General features: G+C 39.9%; 1 protein-coding gene across 1 annotated transcript in view; it reads left to right on the top strand.

Annotated features, from left to right (window-relative positions):
• Window positions 1-9,193, top strand: part of STOML1 (stomatin like 1) — a 76,487-nt gene extending 67,294 nt beyond the window's left edge. The window contains exons 6-7 of the mRNA XM_044077763.1: window positions 6,564-6,758; window positions 8,114-9,193. Coding sequence (XP_043933698.1) covers window positions 6,564-6,758; window positions 8,114-8,313 — 395 coding nt within the window. The 3' untranslated portion in view covers window positions 8,314-9,193. The remainder of the gene's footprint in view (window positions 1-6,563; window positions 6,759-8,113) is intronic.
• Window positions 9,194-24,751: the final 15,558 nt, after the last annotated feature.

Here is a 24,751-nt window from a genome sequence, read left to right as displayed (position 1 = left end):
GGAGCGGTCACCAGTTCATTGCAGGATGCACAGAACTGTTGCTGGAGAAGTCACCAGTTCATTAAAGGATGCATAGAACTGTTCCTGGAGAGGTCACCAGTTCATTTCTGGATGCAGACTCTCACAGTCACACAGAATACATGCCTACAGGCAGATTGGAAGCTTGCCAGTTCACCTGTCAGTGTGCTTTTAGGATTTGGAAGGAAATCAGAGACTCACTTTTTATACACAGGAGGAATGTGCAAACTCTGCACACAAGGGACTCCAGCCTTGAATTGAAACAGAGAATGTAGAGTTGTTTGGCAGCAACATTAACTGGTACACCACAGTATTACAACCGTCTGCCATTTATCAGACCTAAAATAAATATGTAGCTGGAGTGGAACCTCCACCCTCCAAAAACGATTAAGTTTGGAAACATGACTCTCCATGTTGTATACTGGTACAGTAAGCAACAGTGATTGATTGAAGGTGATTGACTTAACTGTGCAGTTGTGAATTGGCATGAGGTTGGTACAGTGGTGTGGTGATCAGCAATGCTGCCTCACAGCTGGATAATCTCTGGTTTGATACTTGGCTGTAGTGCCTTCTCTGTGAAATACTATGCTTGTGTGTGTGTGTGTGTGTGTGTGTGTGTGTGTGTGTGTGTGTGTGTGTGTGTTTTAATTTTGTGTGCTGTGGTTTCCATCCACCTCTCAAAAACATGAGGCAGGTGAATTGGCATTTTCCAAACTGCTCACAGGTGTGCTTAAAGTGCCTGAGTGACTGTGTGTGTGTGTGTGTGTGTGTGTGTGTGTGTGTGTGTGTGTGTGTGTGTGTGTGTGTTCTGTGAAATACTGTTGCCCTGTCCAGAACAGATTTGAATGCTTTGCTGCTACTGGCTGTTGGGATAGCGGCATTCCCACAGTCCTGTATAGGATAAAGCTGGTTATTGGAAAATGAAGGGACAAACTTAAAATGACTTACTGATACACTAAGATCATATTTTATGGCCATCCTGATTAAATGAGTGTTAAAGGGATAGACATTAAAAACAACGTTGTTGTTCCACCTACAGTAGAAAGCATAACAATGGTGTTTCCCTGTACAGTACTAGGATACCTAACATATTGTTTGAAATTGGAAGTGCTCCATGAGCTCTTGTTTATCCAGCGTGGATGTATTTTTTGGATCCCAAAGAAGGCTATATCAATGTAGCTAAATGTGGGGCAGTTCCATAAATTTTATTGTATGTAAAACGTAACTGCCACACCAATGTGTAAAAATGTGACCTAACACATCTTGTTCAGAAAACAGTAGATGATGCCTTTTGGAGGGAGGAAGCCTCTGTATCCATACATGTGGAACTGCACCATCCTACTACCCCCCCCCCATAATTTTAAATAATTAACCCCCAATGTTGCTGCAGCTCAAACAGAAGAAATGAATCTCCAGTGCAATATCACGTGTAAGGGCTGTTTTACTGTGTTCTCAACAAAACCACTTCCTTGTAGGTTCATAGGTTCATAGGTAAGTACTAGGCTATCTGCCCAAGGGCATTTATAAGCCTAGCCAGAATGTGTTGGCTTTCGCCACCCCCTTAGATTAGTTCCCTGTGCCTTTGTCCAGCAGAGCCATTAGTTCCCTGTGCCACTGCCCAGCAGAGCCACTGCAGTGATCCCCAGGGTAAATTTTCTGTTTCCCATCCACCCATCAAGGTTTCTTTTGAAGAGTGTTAGTGAGGGGCTCTGCCTGATGTATATTGGAATCCTGTTCCAAAGCATGGGGAGTCTCTGGGACAGGAATCTATCCCTCCAGCATGTCCTATTTATCATTGTGGTGAGGTTTATATCTCTAGAGCGTGTGGCTCTCCAGGATTTGTTTTTTTTTAGGTGGAGCATGTCCATCAATTCTGGGTTGGACATGGCCTTGTATGTCAGGCAGAGATCACCTCTGAGTAAGCGGTATGCAACCGAGTACAGCTGGAGTTGCCTGAGTCGGGCTGCATAGGGCATCTGTTTGAGGCCAGTAATCCTCTTGGTGAGGTACTTTTGTGATCTTTCCAGCTGTTGCAGGTGTCTTGTAAGGTACATCCCAAATGGGGCATTGTATTCTATGAAGGGTGTAATGAGTGATGAGTAGAGAGGCACAATAACCTCTTTTGTTCCAGATGCGAACACTTTTGTGATTAGGTGGGCCACATAGAAGATTTTCTAACCACCTTGGCAATATGATTATCAAAGGAGAGATTACTGTCTACTTGGGTCCCCAGATCCCTTATTACATTTTCTGTATTTAGGGAACTACCACCTATGTGGTAGTTCGCGGGTACTTTATTTTTTCCAAAGGGGATGACTATGCACTTTTTGGCATTTAGCTTGAGGCCATGATTTTGACACCAGGTATCTGTCTCAGTGAGACCCTTCTGGAGGGTGTCTGTATCAGCCGGAGAATCAGTTATGGCCCCTAGTTTGCAGTCGTCTGCGAACTTGGTTAGCCATAGTCCTCTTATGCTTGTCTGTACCTCTGAGAAGTATATACTGAACAGGTGGGGTCCTAGGACTAAGCCCTGGGGGATGCCACTTGTAACCAGTTTAGAGTCAGACGTAGAGCCTGCAAATTTCACCATGTGGATTCTATCCATGAGCCAGTTGTCAACCCATCTTGTGACGTATGGGTTTATGTTCAAGCTGGTGAGCTTGTCTATAATACTAAAATGGAGAATAGTGTCAAAAGCCTTTGTGAGGTCTAGGTAGGCTGTGTGGACCTCCTTTCCCTCGTCTAATGCCTTGGTAACTATCTCAAAGAAATCCACCAGGTTTAGGAGGCATGATCTTCCCTTAACAAAGCCAAACTGGGTAGGGTCCAAGGTTTGAAGGTTCCCAATGTCTCTGTTAATGAGTTCCATGATGATGCGCTCCATAGCCTTGCAGACCAGGCTAGTCAGGCTTATAGGGCGATAGTTCCTGGGGTCCGTTGTGGCTCCACCTTTGTGGATTGGGATAACTGTTGCTGTGTGCCACTCTGTGGGTACGTAGCCTGTAGAGAGGCTGAGTTTGAACAGTATGTTTAGGTGAGGGGTTAGTTAATTTTGGAGCTCTTGTAAGACACAGCCTGGGACACCGTCCGGTCCCAGTGAAGCTGTGTTTTTGGTTTTGGATAGGGCTGTTTTAACCTGTGTGTCAGTGATTGACAGGGCCCTACATTCTTCTGGTATGGTTAGGGGCCCTTTAGGGGGTGAGAGGGGGGTGAAGTTTTCACTAAACCTGTCTGCCAGAATGTTGGCAATATCAGTTGGTTCAGTGTATTTTGTGCCATTCTGCACTAACCCAGAGCAGATCTGAGAGTTTCCACTTAGGTTCTTGACATAGCTAAAGAACGCTTTGTGGTTATCTTTGGAGTCATTGGCAATTTTTCTTTCAAAACTAGCCTTGGATGATTTAATGAGGGATCATAGTTTCTTGCTGATACTGATCAGGAATGTCTTTCCTTCTTGGGATTTTACTCTTTTCTGTACTAGTTTTCTCCTTCTGTTATATAGCTTGTTTATAGCAGGGGTACACCAGACTAGTTTCCTTTTCTTGGAGGAGTGAGTCTTGGTTTTACTTGGGATAGCATAATCCATGCATTCCTGCAGATGCTCATAGAGCGCCTTTGTAAAGGTTTCAGCAGCTTGGACAGCATTGTCCTTTAGCATGGGGGCTGTGAACCTTTCCACCTCTGTCTTAAGTAATGTGAAGTTTGCTTTTGAAAAGTTTTTCACGGTGGTTTTCTTGTTTGGGGGTGGGGGCGGAATGTGGATATCCTGAGTGATTAGTCTAGTGTCTGATCTAACCAGCGAGGGGTTGACCTCCGGTGTAGAACACCGGTCTCCCATGTTGGTGATGACCAGGTCCAATATGTTGTTCCCTCTGGTGGGGGTGTTGACCAGTTGATCCAGGGCATTTGAGTTTATAAATTCTAGGACGCGTTGGGCAAGGAAGTTAGTACTTGAGTAGTTCTCCCAGTTTATGTTTGGGTAATTGAAATCACCCAGTATTAGGGTGTTTGGTAGGACCTTCATATTTCCCAGTGTCTCCAGAAATGCGGAATGGGGGTCCTGGGTCATGGTGTGTGATAGTTTTGATTGCAGTTTTGCTCGTTGTTAGTTGCACGTGGATGATCTCTGATGCATTGTGCTGTGCCACTAACCTGGAGGTGTGGGTATCCTTGATGAATATGGATACACCCCCGCCTTTTGTGTTTCGGTCCTGGTTCTGTGGCTGAAAGGTCTGGTATGAGTTATAGCCTAGTAGTGCTGGGGTGCTCTCAGGAGCCTTAAACCAGGTTTCTGTTACTGCACAGATGTCGATGTTCTCCATACTGAGGAGTGCCTCGAGTGCGTGCATTGTGAGGTTTAGACTTCTGGCGTTGAGTAGCATTACCCTCAGTTTTTTGGTTACTTGTGCTATTTAAGGTGGTGGGTTTGTCTTTTGAGTCTTGCTTAAAAAAGGCACTATGGGGGCGGTAAGAGCCTTGGCCAGTATTTGAAAGCCTAAGGGTGACAGGTGCAAGCCATCTCTTGTGAAGCAACGTGGCTTGTCGAGCATGTCATCCCAGGTGGACAGATACTGGATCCCCTTTGAATGACAACAGAAACTTAGCCAATTGTTGAAATTGATCATTTTTTTTTTATACTGTGGCATCATTCTTGGTGATGGCAGGATGCTACTCAGGGTCAGGGTCATACCGGCCTGGGCTACATGATCAGAGAGCTCTTCCATGTCTCTTTTCATGTAGTCCAGGGAGGTACGTCTGAGGTCATTCACACCAACATGGACAATGACAGAGTTGTATTTGTACTTGTTCTGGAGTGACCTGAGTGCTTGTATTATGTGGCGGATCCTGATGCCCAACAGGCAGCTAACTGTAACCTTCTCCTTGTCCAGCTTAGTTAGTGGGACATCAGTGTGCCTGACTATAGAGTCGTGTATTACTAGTGTGTTGGGTATGTTATTTTGCCTTAAGGGCTGTGATTGCGTGGCACACTGATTATGTGAAGTATGTGTTTCATGGTTGGTGATGGGGTGTGGAGGTTGCTTGGATGTCTGCTTTGGAGTTCTCTGTTGCTTTTGCAGATTTTTATTTAGAGCCTCTGAGTATGTTTTCATGAATATTTGCCGGTGTTGGTTTATTAAGTCTATGTGAGACTGGTGGTGTGTTGCAAGTATTACCCTTCTCCTCTTGACTGTCAGTTCCAGTCTTGGGTTGAGAGAGCTTTGCCTCCAGTTTGGCTGTATAATTGCATCTCTCGCATATATTAGTGTTTGGTGGTAGGAGGAGAGGGTTGTCTGTGTACATGAGACCAGTTGTAACATTGCTGCAAAATGCCCAGATTCACCTGTTGGACTGGAGAGTACACTGAAAACTGCCCTTTGGACATGCCTGAATAGGTAGAGTAAGCTGTTTTTCTGATTGGCTGGTGGGGACGAATAGAGAGCCTTGTCCTTCTGGGCAGTATAGGGGGGTCTAGTGCTAGGGTTAATTCATTCTTGTTATGCGTTTTAAGCAAGTGCTTGACTGAGAAATGAATGGTTTGAGTGTTAAAGTTGAAGGTTTGTCTAGTTCCAAGGGAAAAATTGAAAAGTAGACTTCGTGGAGCCGAGAATAGTGTAACTCTAGCTAACCGGCACTGCCCGGTGCGCAAAACCGCGCAAATGCGTTTTTTATAGCAGAGAAGTGAAAGAGATAGAAATTAGCCCAAAATGGCCGATAAACTACTAACTTCTGGGCTGAAACCACTCCTCCAGTGACAGATAGGCTGCTCAAAGCTCCCCTCTCTCACAGGTGAACAAAGAAACTTCCTTCTATCCAAGTAAGGTATGGACAACACAGAAACTTGTAACACAGCCCTGAATTCAGCAATAACCTGAAAACTGGACTATACTAGTTCAGAAAGGTGGGAAACCAGTATATTTTTTTGTTTTTTCTTTCAGAAAATAGAGCAGATACAATCAAAACAACATTTTAAATGCACAGAAAGGGCTATCACACTTTAGTGTGTAGCCTACAACAGTTAAATGGATTATTTAAACACAAAAATTACTTAATTCAAGTGCAGGCAGCAAATAAGTACAATATGTAGCAATAACAAACTTTTTAAATCACAGATTCACTAAAAAAACTGGCGTTTTAGATGGAATTAGTTAAGACAGCAAGAAAAGCAGAAAAATGATACTTAATCACTCCAAAGTCTCTCTTTTGTCTCTCTGCTGCTGTAGACTCTGCAGAACACCTGGAAGGCACTTGCTGAGTGGAATACAAGCACAAAAACTGCGCAAATGCGGTTTTTATAGCAGGGAAGTGAAAGAGTTAGAAATTAGCCCAAAATGGCCAATAAACTACTAACTTCTGGGCTGAAACCACTCCTCCATAGTTAGGGAATCCTAGTGTAAATAGCTGTAATTCCAGTAAGTGCATTCAGTTTATTATGCTCATTCTAACAGCATGTTTGGAAACATGTCACTTGTAGTTTGTTAATACTATTGCAGAGTAAGACAAAGCTAAGTAATCTGCATAACGTTTTCTCTGTTTCTCACTTATAGGAAGTATTGAGATAGTGAATGAAACTACCTGTGTCTCTGCGCCCACTTCTCTTCATCTCAGCGTGGAAGATCTACTGTCGGCGGTGGAGGTGTTCCTGTCTGAATCTCTTGTGAACCGAGTTCAAGCGTTGTATCAGTTTAATATAACAATGAGCAATGGGACAGTGAAAACCTGTTTCTTGGATCTCTCACAAGGTAGAGTACTAACATTGTAACACTTGTGGAACACAGTTTGAATCTCAAGCAACTCTCTGAATGATGTGTTGCCAGTGTTTCATTTACGTATCTCCCTAAAACAAGATTTTGCACTGTATATTTACACAGACATCATGACTACCAAAAAGCATGTGTGATACAGGATAACACGACAGTAGGTTTTGTGACACCATTTAGAACTCTGGCCGTGTGATTATTTTATTAAGATGCTGTAGTGCTGTTTTGGTGATGTGTTGTGGTGTCATTCACATATTCAGTATTTTTATGTCTTTCATTACATTGGTAAACATGGCTGTTCAACATTTAGTGTGTGACAGTGTAAGTAAATGAAACAAATTTGCTGATTCAGCCATACCATATTTTTTCTAAGACCCAGAAGAGTTGATATGGTAAGTTAGGGGATATGGTTGAGAAGTTTTTGTAAAAACTTATTAACTTCAGCTCTTTCTAAAAGTCTTGGTGGAGTATGCCAGCTAAAGGAGTTTGGCAGCTTGCTTTTGTCAGTGCTAGTCTTTCAGAAAACACGGTGTTGAAGAGTGTCTGTATGCATACTGCTATGTGTTTGACTTTGACCAGTTTGAGGTGATGAACTCGGAAGGCGTTATAGAAACTACACGTTTCCTACAGACTATAAGGTAGAATGCTAAGGGAGCAGCTTGATGTCTATGTGTGAGAGTTTGGGCATCAGTTGTTTAAAGGGCTGCCCGGAAGGATTTCCAACTATAAAAGGACTCAAAATCAAATTACTAGGTTGCAGGCTTTATAAATACTGACTTTTTACCTTACATAAATTACTACCACACGTTACTTGCTTCTTCAGTAATTTGATTTTGTGTGCAGAGATTAGGATTTAATTGGATGTGGAGCACATTTAGCTAATCAGGACCCCAAAATGATTGTTAATTTGCTCAAATGCTAATAAATGTGTTTTGCTAGATTCAGCTTATTGTCATGACTGGCCTAAATGGAATGTCTGTGTCTGAGCTGAATTGACATGCCTCTGATCCGCTTCACTCTTCTCTTTGAGAGAGGGGTTGGTCAGGCCCTCTGTAGTTTGAGTCATCCCTATATAACACCGTGCCAACTAAACAAGGTATTTTCACAATCCACATATTGATTTAGCTACGTCTTAGGACTATCTTTGTTTGCCGCATAATGATCTATGCAGAATGCCTTTTGATTTGTAATGCTCTGCTTTTACCAAACAAATCATTGCTCACATCCTGATTCATAGAATACCTGTAGCCCAAAACTGGAAAAGTGGATATTAGTAGCTTTAGTGTAACAACTGACTTCAGGCTAAATGCAATTTCTTTTTTAAACTTTTGCTCTAGGTACTGGTAAAGCAGGCCAAGGAGTCCCCTGCAACACTCCTGATGTGGTGTTAGATATGTCAGAAGAGGATCTGCTAGCAATTTTTTCAGGTAATCTTCGACCTCTTGGAGCATATATGAGTGGACGGGTACAGGTGCATGGAGACCTGAAGACAGCAATGCGACTAGAAGAAGTAGTGAAGGCACTAAAGCACCAGTAGATGGCAGTATAAGTACAGAATGCTACCCTGGTATAGACCATCAGCTTTATCATGGTCATGGTTCCTCTGAGTAATGCAGCCTTTATCCAGAAAACGCTTTTTAACAACTAGGAAAAAATTCAGAAATCATAGGAACTGCAGACATATCTGATCTTCCACTGAAGGAACTGACTTGTAGCTTTTGCTCTTTATTTAAGTAAAATTTCAATTGATTCCCGTTTTTCTTATTAAAATTAAATGCCCATCTGAAAAACTGTGAGACAAAATTATGCTGAACTGCTTAAGATGTGTGCATTTCTATACCTTTAATGGGTTATGATGGAGTCCTGGTTTTCAGATATCGATTTGTAGATATTATAACTGTTTCATGTTGGTACCATTATTCAGTTTCCAGTGGCAGGGCCTCTGGGTATGAGAGAGATAGTACTACCTCGTTCATACTGTATGAAATGTAAATTATAATTAATATGCAGTGAAAGGCATGCATTTATAAATTATACTGTCAAGAACTGTGTCATCTGATATACATGTTAAAAGGTTTTAATAATACAAATGAAAGTAAAGGCACCACACTTTAAAAATAAACAGAAAGCTCACCAAAAGCGTTAATATTTCTTTGAGTATCCACACTGTGCAGCACAGTGTAAGACTGTGACAAATGTGAAAAGGCAGATGGATTAAGGCCTTTGGATTTTTAACACTACCTATTGCACTATTTTTATCTTTCTGTCTTGATATTGTATTCATTTTCAGATTTCAAAAGTATAATATATTTTTTAATGCTCACCATTCTGTCACATACATATTTGGATTTTCATTTTATTAATTTCTATCTATTACTGCTCTAATGGAAGACTAAAGAATCGTTCATTGTGCAATACTACTTTTTGTATGTTTTCATGAGTCCTACCACCAGCATTAGGTCAGCTCTTATGACATGTATGATTAATTTGTTTTGTAAAATATGAATATACTTTTCTTATCCCCCTACCCTTCAAACGTATGTTCCCGGTGAGATGCTCGTATTAATGCACATGTACATTCTTGCACTTTTAGAGCTTCTGTCGTTGTGAAATGTTTTCATCATTTTCATATGTGAATACTGTTAAGATTTTCACATTTCTACACCTCTTTAGCTCTGCATGTAGTTGCAACAGTGGTGAATCTATCCTGCATCACTGAAACTGTCCTTGGATGAGTTCTAGTTACCTTGAAGACAGGGTGATGTCAGGATATGGTAATGTAGTAAATTAACCTTTCCACATTCCTTTCAGCATATAACTTCCACATTTACTAAGCAATTTTAGTTGTGCAGGAAAAGGAAACATTTCATTCCCCAACACTGTAGAATGAGACTGTCATATTGTAACATTGCCTTTTGCATTATCTTCCACATCTTTTTCTGCACATTCACCCTTATCTTATCCAGTTTTCTTACCTATGGTACATTATCATTTTCTGCAGCTGTACCTCCATTCTGTGTACTTCACCATCAGCCTTGTAGTTTGTGTATATATTTAGAGAAGTGTATGTAAGTACATAGCTGTGTGTGTGTGTGTGTGTGTGTGTGTATATATATATATATATATATATATATATATATATATATATATATATATATATATATATATATACACACACACATATATATATAGTTCCCCTTCACAAGATCGAATGGATGGAAGCTCGAAATTCATAATCTCGAGACCAGAATCTCAAACTTCCATTCACTCAAAATTGTGAATGGGTGCCTTAGGTTTAAAAAAATAAAAAGTTAACTTACCTTATTACAGGTGGCCAGGTCCCCCTGTACCCTAGCAGTTTAAATGTGAATGTTCCGTGTAGCAGAGGAATGGAAAATCTTCCATTTTGCGCTTACTCGTATAGCGCGGAATGGGAGATTTCCCTTGCCTTCACTGTAGTGGGATCTCGGAGTAGGTATATTTAAGTAGGGGGGGGGGAAATGCGAAAACATTTGAAAGGTGTTAATTTTTTTTTTGTCCCTTTCATATGTTCGAGTTTCTCTAAATTCGAGATTCTGGTTTTGAGTTTATGACTTTCGAGTTTAGAGAAATTCGATCATATGAAGGGGAACCATATATATGTATGTATATATATATATATATATATATATATATATATATATATATATATATACACACACACACACACACATATAAGCAATGTGTGTGTTTGAGTTACTTACAATTGGTTGAAATGTCTGGTTGTTGGAAAGAGAAAAAAAAGCCGGTACAGCTGATCAAAAATCAGCTTGTCAAATGTGCCATTCTTTTTCTGTGCAGGATCTCAGTGTAGTGTGGATTGGGGAATTTGTCCTTTCCATATTGTAGTGCAGTACTGGAGTTTGTATGTAATTAGCAAGGAATGTGAAGGGTGCAGGGGGGCTTGTTCCCTGCAAAGATCAACATTTTGCATTTGCCTTTTAATATATATATATATATATATATATATATATATATATATATATATATATATATATATATATATATAAAATGATCCTTTGTATCACAGCCTCCTTTTTCTCATTTTCTTTAATGGGTCAAGGTGTTGTGCCAACTGCCACCACCTTTCTTGACTCAGTGTCACTGACTTACCTCTTCGAGAAACATGCTTGACTGACACAGGTACTCTCTCATGCAATCCATCCAGTTCTTTGCTAGACATCTGCATTTCCTCTTGCCTTTTGTGTTCCAAATATTCTTCACTAAATTGTCCTTTGTTTTCTTGAACATATGTCTGTAGCACTGCTAGCTGTTCTTTTTGACCGTCTGTGCAGTTGGAGCTATGTTAGCTTCTGCCTTGATGTCCTCATTTCTTCATCTGTTTCACACTGTGCATCCTACCATCCATGTCAGACAGTTCAATTCCATCGCCTCCGGCTTCCTCAACTTCTCTGCCTTCACTGTCCAGGTTTCTGTGCCATACAGAAGCACTGGTCACACCACTAATTTGTAGACATTTCTTAGACATTCTTCTGTCACACAATACCTCTGACACAGTTTGTCACTTGTCTGCAGCTCCTCTGATTCTAGCTTTGGCCTCTTTGTTCAGACTTCCCTTCTTCTCAGCCACACCTCCCAGATACTTGAAGCTGTTAACCTATTTCAATATTTTCCCTTCTATCTCAGTTTTCATTTTCTTTTGATTCCTCCATTTGCTGTCAAGACAACTGCCTTGTCATGTTTATCCCATGTTCCTAACGCTTTTACATCTTAAAAAAACTGATACAAAAACAAAAATTAAGGAGAGTGTAATTGAAAAGGACAATGATACAATGTAATCACCAGTGGCATTGTCCAATTTGAGGGAGTGCATCTGAAAAAAAAATTATATGTATTATATCCAATATATATATATATATATATATATATATATATATATATATATATATATATATATATATATATACACACACACACACACACACTCACAGATTTTATATATATATATATATATATATATATATATATATATATATATATATATATATATATACACATACATACACACACACACTCACTCTCATAGATATTATTTATATGTATATGTATATATATATATATATATGTATACTAAAAATAAATAATAATAATAAAAATAAACTCCCTTCCCTCTCCATAAACCTAAAACTCCCTGCTCATTCCACAACCCTAGGATTTCCTTTCCATTCCCTAAACCTTAAATCCTATTTTTGCTGCCTAGCCCCCAAACTCCCTTCCCAATCTCTAAACATAAAATCACCCCTCTCACTTTAAAAGTCCCCACTACTGCTTCCTGAACCTAAAACCCTCTGTCTGTCCCTCGCCTTAATCTATACTTCATTCCCTCATGACAGTTGCTGCACTTATCTCACTCAAACTCGAATAACGTGTTCGTGTAAGCTGCATCAGCTGCTTGCCTGAAGTCATATTCTAGTTTGAGCATGAGGCGAGCGCAGCCTACCCGAGCTACAAGATGCCTGAGTCCCTGGCTTTGCTTCAGTCTCTGTGCACGTGAGAGTCGAGCACTAGTAGAACACCCTTCTGGAATGTATATGACCTATGTTTAGTTGATCTCTTACACAAAATGTAGTTGAAGCGTGGCATACACTGCTAGTTAAAGAAGCATGTGGGATGCGTAGATGTATAGCAAACTGCTCAGTCAAGCAGAAATGGATTTATGGTGTCCATGGCAGTCTGTAGCAAAGACTTCACTTGTCAATTAACTGACAACACTTGTAACAAAAGGAGTAGCATTTACTATGTGTCTTAATGCAGAGGGAGAGTTATACAACAGAGAAAGTCCTTGGAGCAGTAGATTGTAATTAATACATATGAAAGCACTACATTATGGAATCTTCTTTGTACCTAAGGTTTTCTCCATTTCATCTTGCAGTATCCTAACATGTTAGGGATGTCCACTCCCCTGAGATTCTCTGTTTATCTGAAACCTGGTTAAAACCTAACACTAAAGACAATGAAGTGTTACCACCTGGGTACAACATACACAGGCTGGATCATGCTTCGAGGAAGGGGGGTGGGGTAGCTGTACTCTATAAATCTGAGTTGAATGTCACCATAGATGTAATACAACCTCCTCAGATTAATAACTCTGAGATTCTTGCCACCAAATTGCAACTTAATAAAAATAAATGCATTAATATCATCTGTATGTACATTCCCCCAGGTAACAATATATCTACATTTGAAGATATCCTGCACTGGTTATCATGCCACTACCCCCAAGAAACCGTACTACTTGGAGACTTTAATATAGACTGGGGCACCTGTTCCTTAGAATCCCCAACCACCCATATTAACCTGCATGCATTTACACAAATCATATCCACCCCTACCAGGATAGGTAAACCCAACCAAAAAGAAAGTATACTTGACTGGGTACTCATAAACAGTCACCCCCAACTGTACACCTCTGGTACCCTCCTTAATGGCCTAAGCAGACATCTTCTCACATATGTAATTAAGCACAAAACCATTAATTCCCAACAACCCTTACTCAGAAAGGTTAGAAACAATAAAAACTTTGACCCTGCCAAATTCCAACAAGAACTAAACTCATGTAATTGGTCTATTCTAAAACACCTCCCCTTAGAGGAAGCAGTAGCATACTTTAACAACAAATTCCTTGAGATCCTTGATTTGCATGCACCTGTTCGTTCAAAGAGAACCAAGGCAAAAACTGCACCATGGCTTTCTATAGAGTCTAAACTCAAAATTACCCTTAGAAACAAAGCATGGGCTTTATGGCGTTCTTCTAAAGACCCTCAAGATCACATTAAATACAGGCAATCCAGGAACGAAACCAAAAAAATCAATTTTACAAGACAAAAACAATACTACTGTAATTTACAGACAGTAAATCAAAATAACCCTCAGAGGTTTTGGGCAGGTTTAAATAATCTACTACATCCTGGACAAACTTCAACCCCAATCCCTGCTGCTACTATTGATAAAACCCCTGAAGATGTTTCTGATAGTTTTAACCAATTCTTTACTGAGACAATTCAAGCCCTAGCTAGCCAACTACCTCCTAGCTCCCCTGGTCCTGAAAGTAGCACCCCTAGAAACCTACTTGCGTTCAGCTTCCAACCAGTCGCCACTTCACTTATCCATACCTTGATCAAAAATTAAAACCCACTACACTTTCTGCTGATCAACTCCCTGCCGAGTACCTACAAAAATCAGCTGATGCTATTGCTTACCCTGTCTCAATACTAATCAATCGAACCATAGTAGAAGCTAAAATTCCCACCATCTGGAAAATATCCTATGTAATCCCACTTCACAAAGGAGGCAGCTCTACTGAATTCTCCAATTATAGGCCAATAGCTATACTCTCTCCACTTGCAAAGATTATGGAAAAATGTATTCATAGACAACTCATGCACCACCTAATCCAAAATCGCCTTATGGCAGACACTCAGCATGGCTTCCGTCCTCATCATAGCACTACTTCAGCCCTCCTAGCCTTTACTAACACCATAAACCATAATTGCAACAATAATTATATATCCTCAGCCCTCTTTTTGGATCTTTCCAAGGCATTCGATATGGTTGATCACCAACTTTTAATCCACACCCTGCAAACATTCTGTCTAGATACTGGAGCCCTCCAATGGTTTCAATCCTACCTGAATGGTCGACAGCAGGCTGTCCTCTGGCAGAACAAACTCTCTAACCTTCTACCTAACACCCTTGGAGTACCACAAGGCTCTATACTAGGGCCCTTGCTGTTCTCCATTTTCATTAACGACCTTTATACTGTCATCCCAAAAGTCAGCTGTATCCAATATGCTGATGACTCTACTCTGATTTGCTCAGCCACATCTCCAGTACAGTTATGGTCAGCTACCCAGACCACCTTTAATATAATAGAAAACTGGCTTTCTGAACATCGTCTGATCCTAAATCCCAAGAAAACTAAAATGCTGTTATTTTCACCAGCATGTAGGTCTACCGCTTTCACCTTTACCATAAAATCAAATGATGGCACAATAATCTCCCCTGACCCATCTACAAAACTATTAGGTGTCATCATAGACAATAATCTCAAATTTGACCTACATGTTAACCAAACTATCAAAACCATCAATAAAAAACTAGGGTCACTTTACAGAATAAAAGCCTTCATAACCCCTCCAGCTAAAATTGCCATAGCTCGCTCTCACCTTCTTTCAACCCTTCTGTATGCATCCCCTCTACTCTCGAATTTGAACAAGACTGTCCTTAACAAACTCTCAATTTGCTACAACCACATTGCCAGGTTTGCCACTGGGCTGCCTTTTAGGACACATCATTGCATCAATCTAAATCAGCTTGGTTGGCTTGAACTACCTAGCCTAATCCAGTATAACCAACTGATTATGGCCTATAAAATCCTCTATAATCCGGACAATACTCCTGCACTTAAAAATATTATCACCCCTATAACAATCCTAGACCGCTTCGATCCTCTAACAAACTACTAATTCAGACTAGCAAAATTAATAACACAGCCGGTGATTCTCTCTTTGCAAACTCTGTAAGTAGATCCTGGAACTCTCTTCCAGCTGATATTACCTTACTTTCCACCTTAGGTCAATTTAAAACTAGACTCAAACAACATATGTCACTTAACTGGCTATGTCAATGTATCAAGCCTGGCTAACTCGAATGTGTAAAAATCTGTTAACCAGTTTACTGTGTAATTTAATTTAATCCTGACTTGTGCTCAGGACTAACTGTAACCTGTGGAACTTGTTTAACTTGCTTACTTATGTAATCTCTGTAAACAGTCTGTTTGTAATATGTAATGCTGGTATTATGTAATGCTGTATCTGCTTACCCTTGGAGCTTTTCTCCCCGGGCCTCCGCTGAAAATGGACATGCATCCAGTTGGACTATCCCGGTCAACAAATGTAAAATAAAATAAAATAAATAAACATGTACAGCAGATTTATAGCATTTGGCTTTCTGAATTTCAGATGAAATGACTATTGTAATCCTTGCTACAGAAGTCCATACAGTTCTTATCTGAGTGTTTTTTCTACAGTATCTTATAACTCTGACACCCTCCTTAGGTTGTTTATTAACCACCCATCTGGAATATTACCTACATTGCCATCATATTTCTAGTTGCAGAACTTTGAGGAGCATATGATCCACATAGGTTGGATACTGAATTTGAAATTTTGCCCACATTTGTAGGATCAAAGTCATTTACAAGAGCAACCAATCCCAATGTGTAGACTTTTTGTCCCTGATGGCACCCTGTATGACCCAGGTTCATACAGCAGCTCAGGTAAGGGAGGAATGGGAGTGAGCACATGATGCCTGCTTACTCATCCTGGAGGCAGGGTGTTGAAGGGATTTCACTATAGGTGCACTAACTGGGAAAAGGGCAAGAAGTGCATCTCCTACACTGGGATGGCCCCTCGCAATAGTGCACAATGCACTAGCTGAGAAACAGTGGTTTGCAGAAGCATGAACTTGCACTGGAAACAGCACTGTACAATGCTTTCCAGCCAGCCAATGGGTAAAGGGAGTTGTTCATAACGTCAAAAGTATCTGCCAGCCTCTACACGATGGTGATTGTGATTCACTCAGTACATAAAATGGAATGTATTGATATCACTAATATATCTTTGTATTGGTTGGTGTACCCCAATTCATGGCTGAAAAGGGTCTTTGGACAAATTCACCTACCTGGTTATCATATGTATCATATGAGCAATTAAATAAAAAAATACAAATAAGAATAAGTAATGATGGGAATATCTGGCAGCCTTAAATGAGTGCCTGGTGTGACATGACCCTCCCTTCCACATTACTGTTGGCCCTGCGGACATAAGCCCTAATCTGAAATATTCAAACTGTACTTCTCTGAACGGAGCTGCGACATGGGGGAGTCCCATCTGGAGATATGACATTTTGTATTGTCGTCATAGTGACATAAAAGCAGCAGTACAGTATTTTTAAATAACTTTGACAAGTGACATTTAGCATTGTAAATTTTTTTGTAACATTCTGCTTTGCTTTTTATAAGGTGTAACACACATTGCTAAAGTAGTCCTATTCTGTGGTAATAAGCACTCTTCTGAAATAACCAAACTGTACTTCTGTGACTGCAGCTGTAATATGGGGACGAGTCCTCACTGGATCAGTGACAGGAAGGGGGGTCCTGACTGGAGCATTGACCTGGGAAGGTGTGCTGATTGGAGCTGTAACAGGGGGGAGGGATTCTGACTGGATCAGAGTGATGAGGACAGGTCCTGACTGTAACTGTAACATGGGGAGGAGTCCTAATTGGAGCAGTGATATGGGGAGGGGTCCTGGGTGGAGCTTTGGCATTTAGCATAGCACTTTATGGCAATGAAAAGTTAATATAAATTCCAAAAAAACTTGTGTAACTGATATTTCATGTTGGTTACACAGGAATAAGTAAAGAAAGTTTAAAGTTTAAAAGAAGAATTGTGGTTTTAAAATGAGAGCAGACATGAATATGATCCCATATGCCACCAGCCCCATATATGTTGATAGAGTTGCTGTTTAGGCTATAGATGATCCAAAAACATGAGGAAACAAAACAGAATAGGAGAGTAGCAATCAGAAAATGCACTCACAAAGTCAGCAGTGGTCCATTAATTGGTTTTATCAGCTGTGGCAGGGGATTTCCTCTTGCATGGAGCAAGGGGGTTGAGGGGGAGTAGCTTCCCATGAAAAAAACAAATAACTCTTAATCCAGTATAGAGCTGTGTGTGTGTGTGTGTGTGTGTATGTGTGTGTGTGTGTGTGTGTGTATGTGTGTATGTGGGGGGGGGGGGCTGGATTCAATCCCTACACTCATTTGGCACACATCATAAAAGATCATCCAAAACAGAACACAGACACACTCACTCTGACACTGTGTGTGCACACCTAAGGACAGTGTGAAGAATAACCTGTTATTCTATGGCATGTCTTTGGGATATGAGAGGAAACTAAACCCCTATGAAAACTCATGGGGACACAGAGAGGATGTACAGACTGTGCACAGAAGGCATCCAAGCCGAAAATCAAACTGGAGACAATAATGCTAACTGCTGTGGCACTGTACTGCCCAAATCTGATTTCATCATGCACACTTCTGATTACCCTTCTGTTATTGGTGTAACATATGTTCATGAAAGTGTTTGTTCGCTGAATGCACAATGCATCCTCATCTCTGTCACAGATTGTGACAACAGTTGTGTCACACTATGCATAAGGAGCTCATTGAATATTTCTAAGGATTTAAGGTAACACTGCCCACTTAAACAATAACTGAAACATGGCTGTGAAGACATTTCCTACAGATCTGTAACCATGGACCATTCAGATAAGCACAAATGGTGCAGCAACCATGCAGTAAATAAACAAACCAGAACAGTGCATGGATTAGACAAATAGTAGTAGTATTTATTTATGCATTGTTAACTGGGTGGGTGGTCTTACCCATATAGACTGATTTTGGCCATGACCTTAGTCAGATGCTGTTAAAGAAGTACATATACTTCAACTGATATCAAAGTCAGATTTCATTAATAACATCATTCTGTTCACAATAAACTGAGCAAACAAAAAAGATGTAATAGTTACTAGTCTATTTTAATGTATCCACAATCTGAAGCATCATGGGAATTTCAAATGGGTAAGTGAGGAGTAAACAGGTGAGTAATATTTTCGAAATAAATTACTGTAAATATTTTTGTGCAGAGCTTTAGTTAGCTGAATAGTAGTTCAGTGCAGAGTTGAGTCAGGAGTTCTGTGATATTTATTGTCTCATTATGACCAAATGTCTGTTTACTAATATAAAATAAACAAGGTACCTTGTGTATCACACCATAAGCTCCATAGTCGTAATAACGGCTACTGAATCCATAAACAGTAAAAGCCGCAAAACTTTTACTAAACAGTTTGGTTAAGCACTTTTGTCCCTCTAACACAATACACTGGGACTTCTTCAGAACGAAATAATAATCACACTAAAACAAATGTATACCATTCAAACCCATTAATTATTCCATTAGGACTAAATGAATTCAATAAATTCCTTAATTAAAAAGGTGAACTAGATGGTTTTAAAAAAAAAACAGCATTATAATGACTACTTACTTTTCTTAACTACTATAAATAATGCCTAAACTTTCAATAGTTTATAATCATCACAACTGCGGTGGTGGTTCTGAGGTAACGTTGTCGCCTCACAGTAAGACGTTGTCCTGTTCGTTTCTCAGCTAGAGTGTATTCTGCATGGAGACATGCGTGAATGGGCATACCTTCATTGAAGGTTGTGCGTCAGGGCCGGCAACTCGGCACGTAAAAATCTACTGCCAATCATTAGCGGACCGGAGTTCCGCTGTGGCGACCCCTAACCGGGAAAAGCCGAAAGACTCAACAACAACAACAACAATCTCATAAAAAAGGAGAAAAAGGCTGATTTAAAAAAAACACACACACATATATATATATATATATATATATATATATATATATATATATATATGGGTTCCATACCCTAGATCGAATTTTCACTAATTCGAAGTAGTACATGCAATGCTCACTGCAGCGAAAGTGCACTTACGCAAAGTTCAGTACAACAAACGGGTGTTGTACTGAACTTCCGTGCAGTACTCACGGACCTTAGGGTTAGGGCATGGGTCATAGTAAGGGGATAGCCCATAGCATGACCCATGCCCTAACCCTAAGGTCCGTGACGACTGCAGTGCAGTGAAGGACATAGCTATGTCCTCCAATATGGTGCGATAGTCACAAACCTTAGGGTTAGGGCATGGGTTAGGGTAAGGGGATAGCTTTACTAACTATCCCCTTACCCTAACCCGTGCCCTAACCCTAAGGTCCATGACTATCGCACCATAGTGAAGGACATAGCTTGTTTTTTATGTCCTCCACTGTGCTGCGGTGTTTTCGGTGAAGTGCACTAACGCAAAAGTTCACTTTTGTTAAAGTGAACTTTCGCAGAAGTGAGGCTTCCTATTACAAGTTCGAAGTAGTGAACTTTCGTTCTTGTAATAGGAATCCATATATATATATATATATATATATATATATATATATATATATATATATATGATAAATAAACAGAGATCTCTCAGGGTAAGGTACCTGCTATGTCCCCAAACGAAAAAATGTCAATATCAAGGTGCAGGTACTCCACGACTATCAAAGCCAACCATCAACCAAAAAAGCAAAAATCAATAAAAAATGTTTATACTTGAACAGCAAAAGAACTTTATTCCATGGGTTGTTAGCGCTTTCACGTCTACTCTGGACGCTTCTTCAGATTTTAATAAAACACTTCATCACTTCTGTATTTAAACACTTATCAATTAAACAGTTAACCAATGAAAGCCTTTGTACGGAAACTTCTAAATAGATAAAAAGTCAGAAACATATTGTGAAAATTAAAACTTCAAAATTCAACATTGACATTAAAATGGATGTAGTAATAGATTATAACTGTTATTAACATTTCAGATGGCAAATAGCATATAAATATTTAAAAATACAAGAGCATATAAAAAAACAGCATGTAATAAAAACATTTCAAGTGTATGAAACTACTGAAAAACTTCTAAAAATACATATTCCTACTAACACCAAGAAACATGAAAAGGTCAAAGGTATAGCAATAAATAACTGCTAATGCTTAAGATGACGACTGACTAGAAAGGGTTTCAAAGTAACCCTCTCTGCAGCGCAGTGAAGGACATAGCAATGTCCTCCACTATGGTGTGATAGTCACAAACCTTAGGGTTAGGGCATGGGTTAGGGTAAGGGGATAGCTTTACTAACTATACCCTTACCCTAACCTGTGCCCTAACCCTAAGGTCCGTGACTATCGCACCATAGTGGAGGAAATAGCTTGTTTTTTATGTCCTCCACTGTGCTGCGGTGTTTTCGGTGAAGTGCACTAACGCAAAAGTTCACTTTTGTTAAAGTGAACTTTCGCAGAAGTGAGGCTTCCTATTACAAGTTCGAAGTAGTGAACTTTCGTTCTTGTAATAGGAATCCATATATATATATATATATATATATATATAGAGAGAGAGAGAGAGAGAGAGAGGGTCTATATCAGCTTATCAAAAGCTGATAATAACGAATGCTCTTTGATCGACCCCTAAAGGTCGAATAACCTAAATGGCGAAGATACGGAACAGCGATTTTTTTTTTTTCCCAGGGGAAAAAAAAATTCTCTTCCACAAAAAACAAAACAAACAAAAAAAACACATAAAGAAGGGGGCTTTGACCCCCACACCCCCCCTACTTATATATACCAACTCCGAGATCAGACCACAGTGAAGAAAATGACAAACTCTCAACAATGCCCCAGTGATTTCTTTCCCTGGGAAAAAAATCGCTGTTCTGTGTCTTCACCATTTGCGTTGTTCGACCTTTAGGGGTCGATTAAAGAGCGTTCACTGTTATCAGCTTTCGATAAGCTGATATAGACCCTATATAGACATTTTAATATTAGAGGTCCAAAGCCCTTTTTTAGAACTGGTGCAAGTGAAACACTTTCATTGATCCCTGGTGGAATGTTGGATTTTAACTTAGTTATCCAAAAATATTCTCTCAACTCTTTTAAATTAAGGAATTTATTCAATTCATTTAGTCCTAATGGAATAATTAATGGGTTTGAATGGTATAAATTTGTTTTAGTGTGATTATTACTTTGCTCTGAAGAGGTCCCAGTGTATTGTGTTGGAGGGACGAAAGCGCTTAACCAAACTGTTCAATAAAAGTTTTTCGGCTTTTACTGTTTGTGGATTTAGTAGCTGTTGTTACGACTATAGAGCTTATAGTGTGATACACAAAGTGCCTTGTTTATTTTACTTAGTTTGACTCTTTGGTGCCTTTTTCCATGATTCTTGTATTTATTGTTTACTAATGTAAAATAAAAGTGTTTTTAGTGTAGTAGTAAACTCCGTCTACCATACAGCTGAAGCTATCTAGGAGAATTAATTGATTCAGACATGAACTAAAGAATGACAGTGGGTGTAGTATTCTTTATGCATAATATCTTTCCAGAAAGCTCCTCATGTAGCCACTTCCCTACAGTATCCAGTGGTTACACCTGTTGATTCTTTCTTCTAAGCTATTGCCCTCAAGCTTGAATCTGGGCATCTTCTTCTGTTAGACTTATTATCTATATGATACTTCTCACGTAGAAAGTACAACAGAATACCATAATGAATATCTTAAACTCGATCTTTTCGCCATGAAAATCACCTAGATAATCAAGTTTGCACTAATGCAACTGCATATTACATGTTTTGTGATTCCTGTTCCCCATGGAAAGACACTCCCCTGGATTCACAAATCCTCCATGTAAGACTAAATAAGTCTTACTCGGAAACTGTAGTTGAACGGTATGACGTCAGTGTGCCATGCATATTCATGAGGGCACGCTGACTCCATTCCAACTCTAACATGGACCGTGGAGGAAGGCAGGGGGTGTGTCTGACTGCCGAGCAGTCCTAAGGTCCACGCCCCTGCAAGTGTCTGAATTGTGAAATGTCAACACACATGAGCGAGTCCGCTCAAATGTCTGCATACTCAACACTACACTCCCTCACATTGTAAAACCCCAGTAGAGTTATAAAATGTAAAACTTTTATTTTTTTTTTTTATAATTCCCAATATAGCTGCCTGTATTTGCGCGTGTTTGCGCGGGTGTACCCATAGCTTAGCTGCAGCTAGCAATGTCGACAGTGAAGAGCATAATAAGAAATGTTTATGGAAATCAATCCAAATAGCAATAGCGTAGTGGTAGAGCCTTCGCCCAAAGAGGAGGCATTCACGGTTCGAGTCCCACCACTCCCTTTTCTATTTTATGTTTTAAATTAGTATATGAAATAATTCCTGGCATATATGAATAAAATTTTACTAAAAAGCATTGAAATGGCCTATGTATCAGTGAACAAAATGTATATATAGAAATGTAAGAAGGATCTTGACATATAAATGCCCGTAGCTAAGCAGCGCTTTACCCAGCGCAATATAGTGGCCCATAGCTAAGCAACGCTTTACCCAGTGCAATATAGTTGCCCATAGCTAAGCAGTGCTTTACCCAGCGCAATATAGTTGCCCATAGCTAAGCAGTGCTTTACCAAGCACAATAAGTTTGCGCAGAGCTGCGCACCGCGTTAACCAGCGCACCGTAGGGCAACGTGGAGCAACATGGAGCAAAGTTGCCTAAACACAGCCACACCCCCTAGCCTGTCTGGACAGTAGTAAAATAAAAAGCAATGACAAGGTTCGTACCCGGGACACTGTGCACCATAATCAAAGTACTGAACCACTAAGCCATGACAGCTTAGGATAAACATCCACTGTTAACATACATATACTTATAAATGGTAGATTAACCATTGCTAAGCAGGTCTGCAGTCAGCCGAGAATTTTCAAAAACGGCCAATCACAAAAAAGTGCGGGAAATGTGGCATATTTAAGCTACATAGATGGGAATACTCACCATAACTGATTGTAGCTCCCATCTGCAGTTAGAATGTCTGGTGCTGGAGAGGGTACTCGCTTTCGATCGCAATGCTGGGGCATCGAGGAGTCAAAATACATGGTTTGGCTCCTTGTCCACCGTCATGAGTCTAGACTCCTGCAGGGCCAGTTCCAAGGGACGGAGTACAAAGCAGAGGCTTGGAACCGGTTAGCTCATGGTCTCACCAGTGCCACAGGCGTCCCTCGGACTGGTGAGCAGGTCCGTCACCACCATGCAGACCTGAAGAGATGGAACAGGACCTACTGAACTAATGGATCCAGGAGGCCCGTCATATGCAAGATGCCCCACTACTGAGTAGGTAGCCATGGAATGCAGTATTTAAGACATGCTAATATAGTCTATATAATGGATAGGTATGTCTCAATATCCCTTCATTTACTTCACAGCTGCAGGTGTCCGTGCTGCAAATCAGCAAGCCTATGCAGATAGGCTGCTAAGGCTGCACCACCAGGCAGGTTAGTAATTATTCTGCATGTATTGTTATATAAAATATGTGAGATAGCCTGAAAAAAGTGTTGTAGCCCAATAATACAGCCATAAAATGCCCTGAATAATTTCTCTGCATGTACTGTTATATAAAATAAGTCAGAGATCCAGAAATAGAGTGTAGTAACCCATTAATAAAGGTAAAATAAGTCTGGAATACTATCTCTGCATGTATTGTCATATAAATAAGTGAGCGAGCCTGAAAAAGAGTGTTGTAACCTATTAATAAAGGTATAATATGTCTTGAATAAGTCTTCCGCATGCACTGTAATATCAAATAAAGGAGAGAGCCTGTAGAAAAGTGTGTAATGTAATTAATAAAGGTATAATACTTGGAGTGTGTCTGTGTCACTTTGAAATGTTGTTGTACCCTTGCATTAAATAAATAGTACTGTTGTATTAAGTGCTGTCACCCACAATTGGGCAGTCCCATATAAAGTGGATGAAGGAAGTGCCAGTAGCTGTGAGGCATATATACAGTCCTTAGCTGTGAGGCATATATACAGTCCTCAACAGTCAGTAAATGGCTGGCATGCATAGGTAAATCTGGCACACGAGTATCTTGTCAATGTGTTCTCCAGAAATGTGAGTGTGCTACATGAAATGTAGGGTTCTGTAGAAATTTAACTGAAAATGTCACGTGAACACATCCAGATATGTAGATACATAAATATAAATAAAAAATATAACTATGTAGCAGTAACATCTGCATCTTGGACAGTTAGTATGTCAGATATAGGTCAGGTATATAATGAACTAGCCAAACCCATTACACAACCTAATGCATGTTGCCTAGTGTAATAATACATGTAGGGGATATACACCTGCAGTCAATAGGAATATAGTGTAGAGTAAAAGTACTTATAAGATGTTAATGGAGGTTTCTTTTTACACC

Source organism: Protopterus annectens, chromosome 7.part0, assembly GCF_019279795.1.
Source record: "Protopterus annectens isolate FY-2018-M chromosome 7.part0, PAN1.0, whole genome shotgun sequence".
Lineage (NCBI taxonomy): Eukaryota > Metazoa > Chordata > Ceratodontiformes > Protopteridae > Protopterus > Protopterus annectens.
This window is presented reverse-complemented; position numbering and strand designations above follow the sequence as displayed.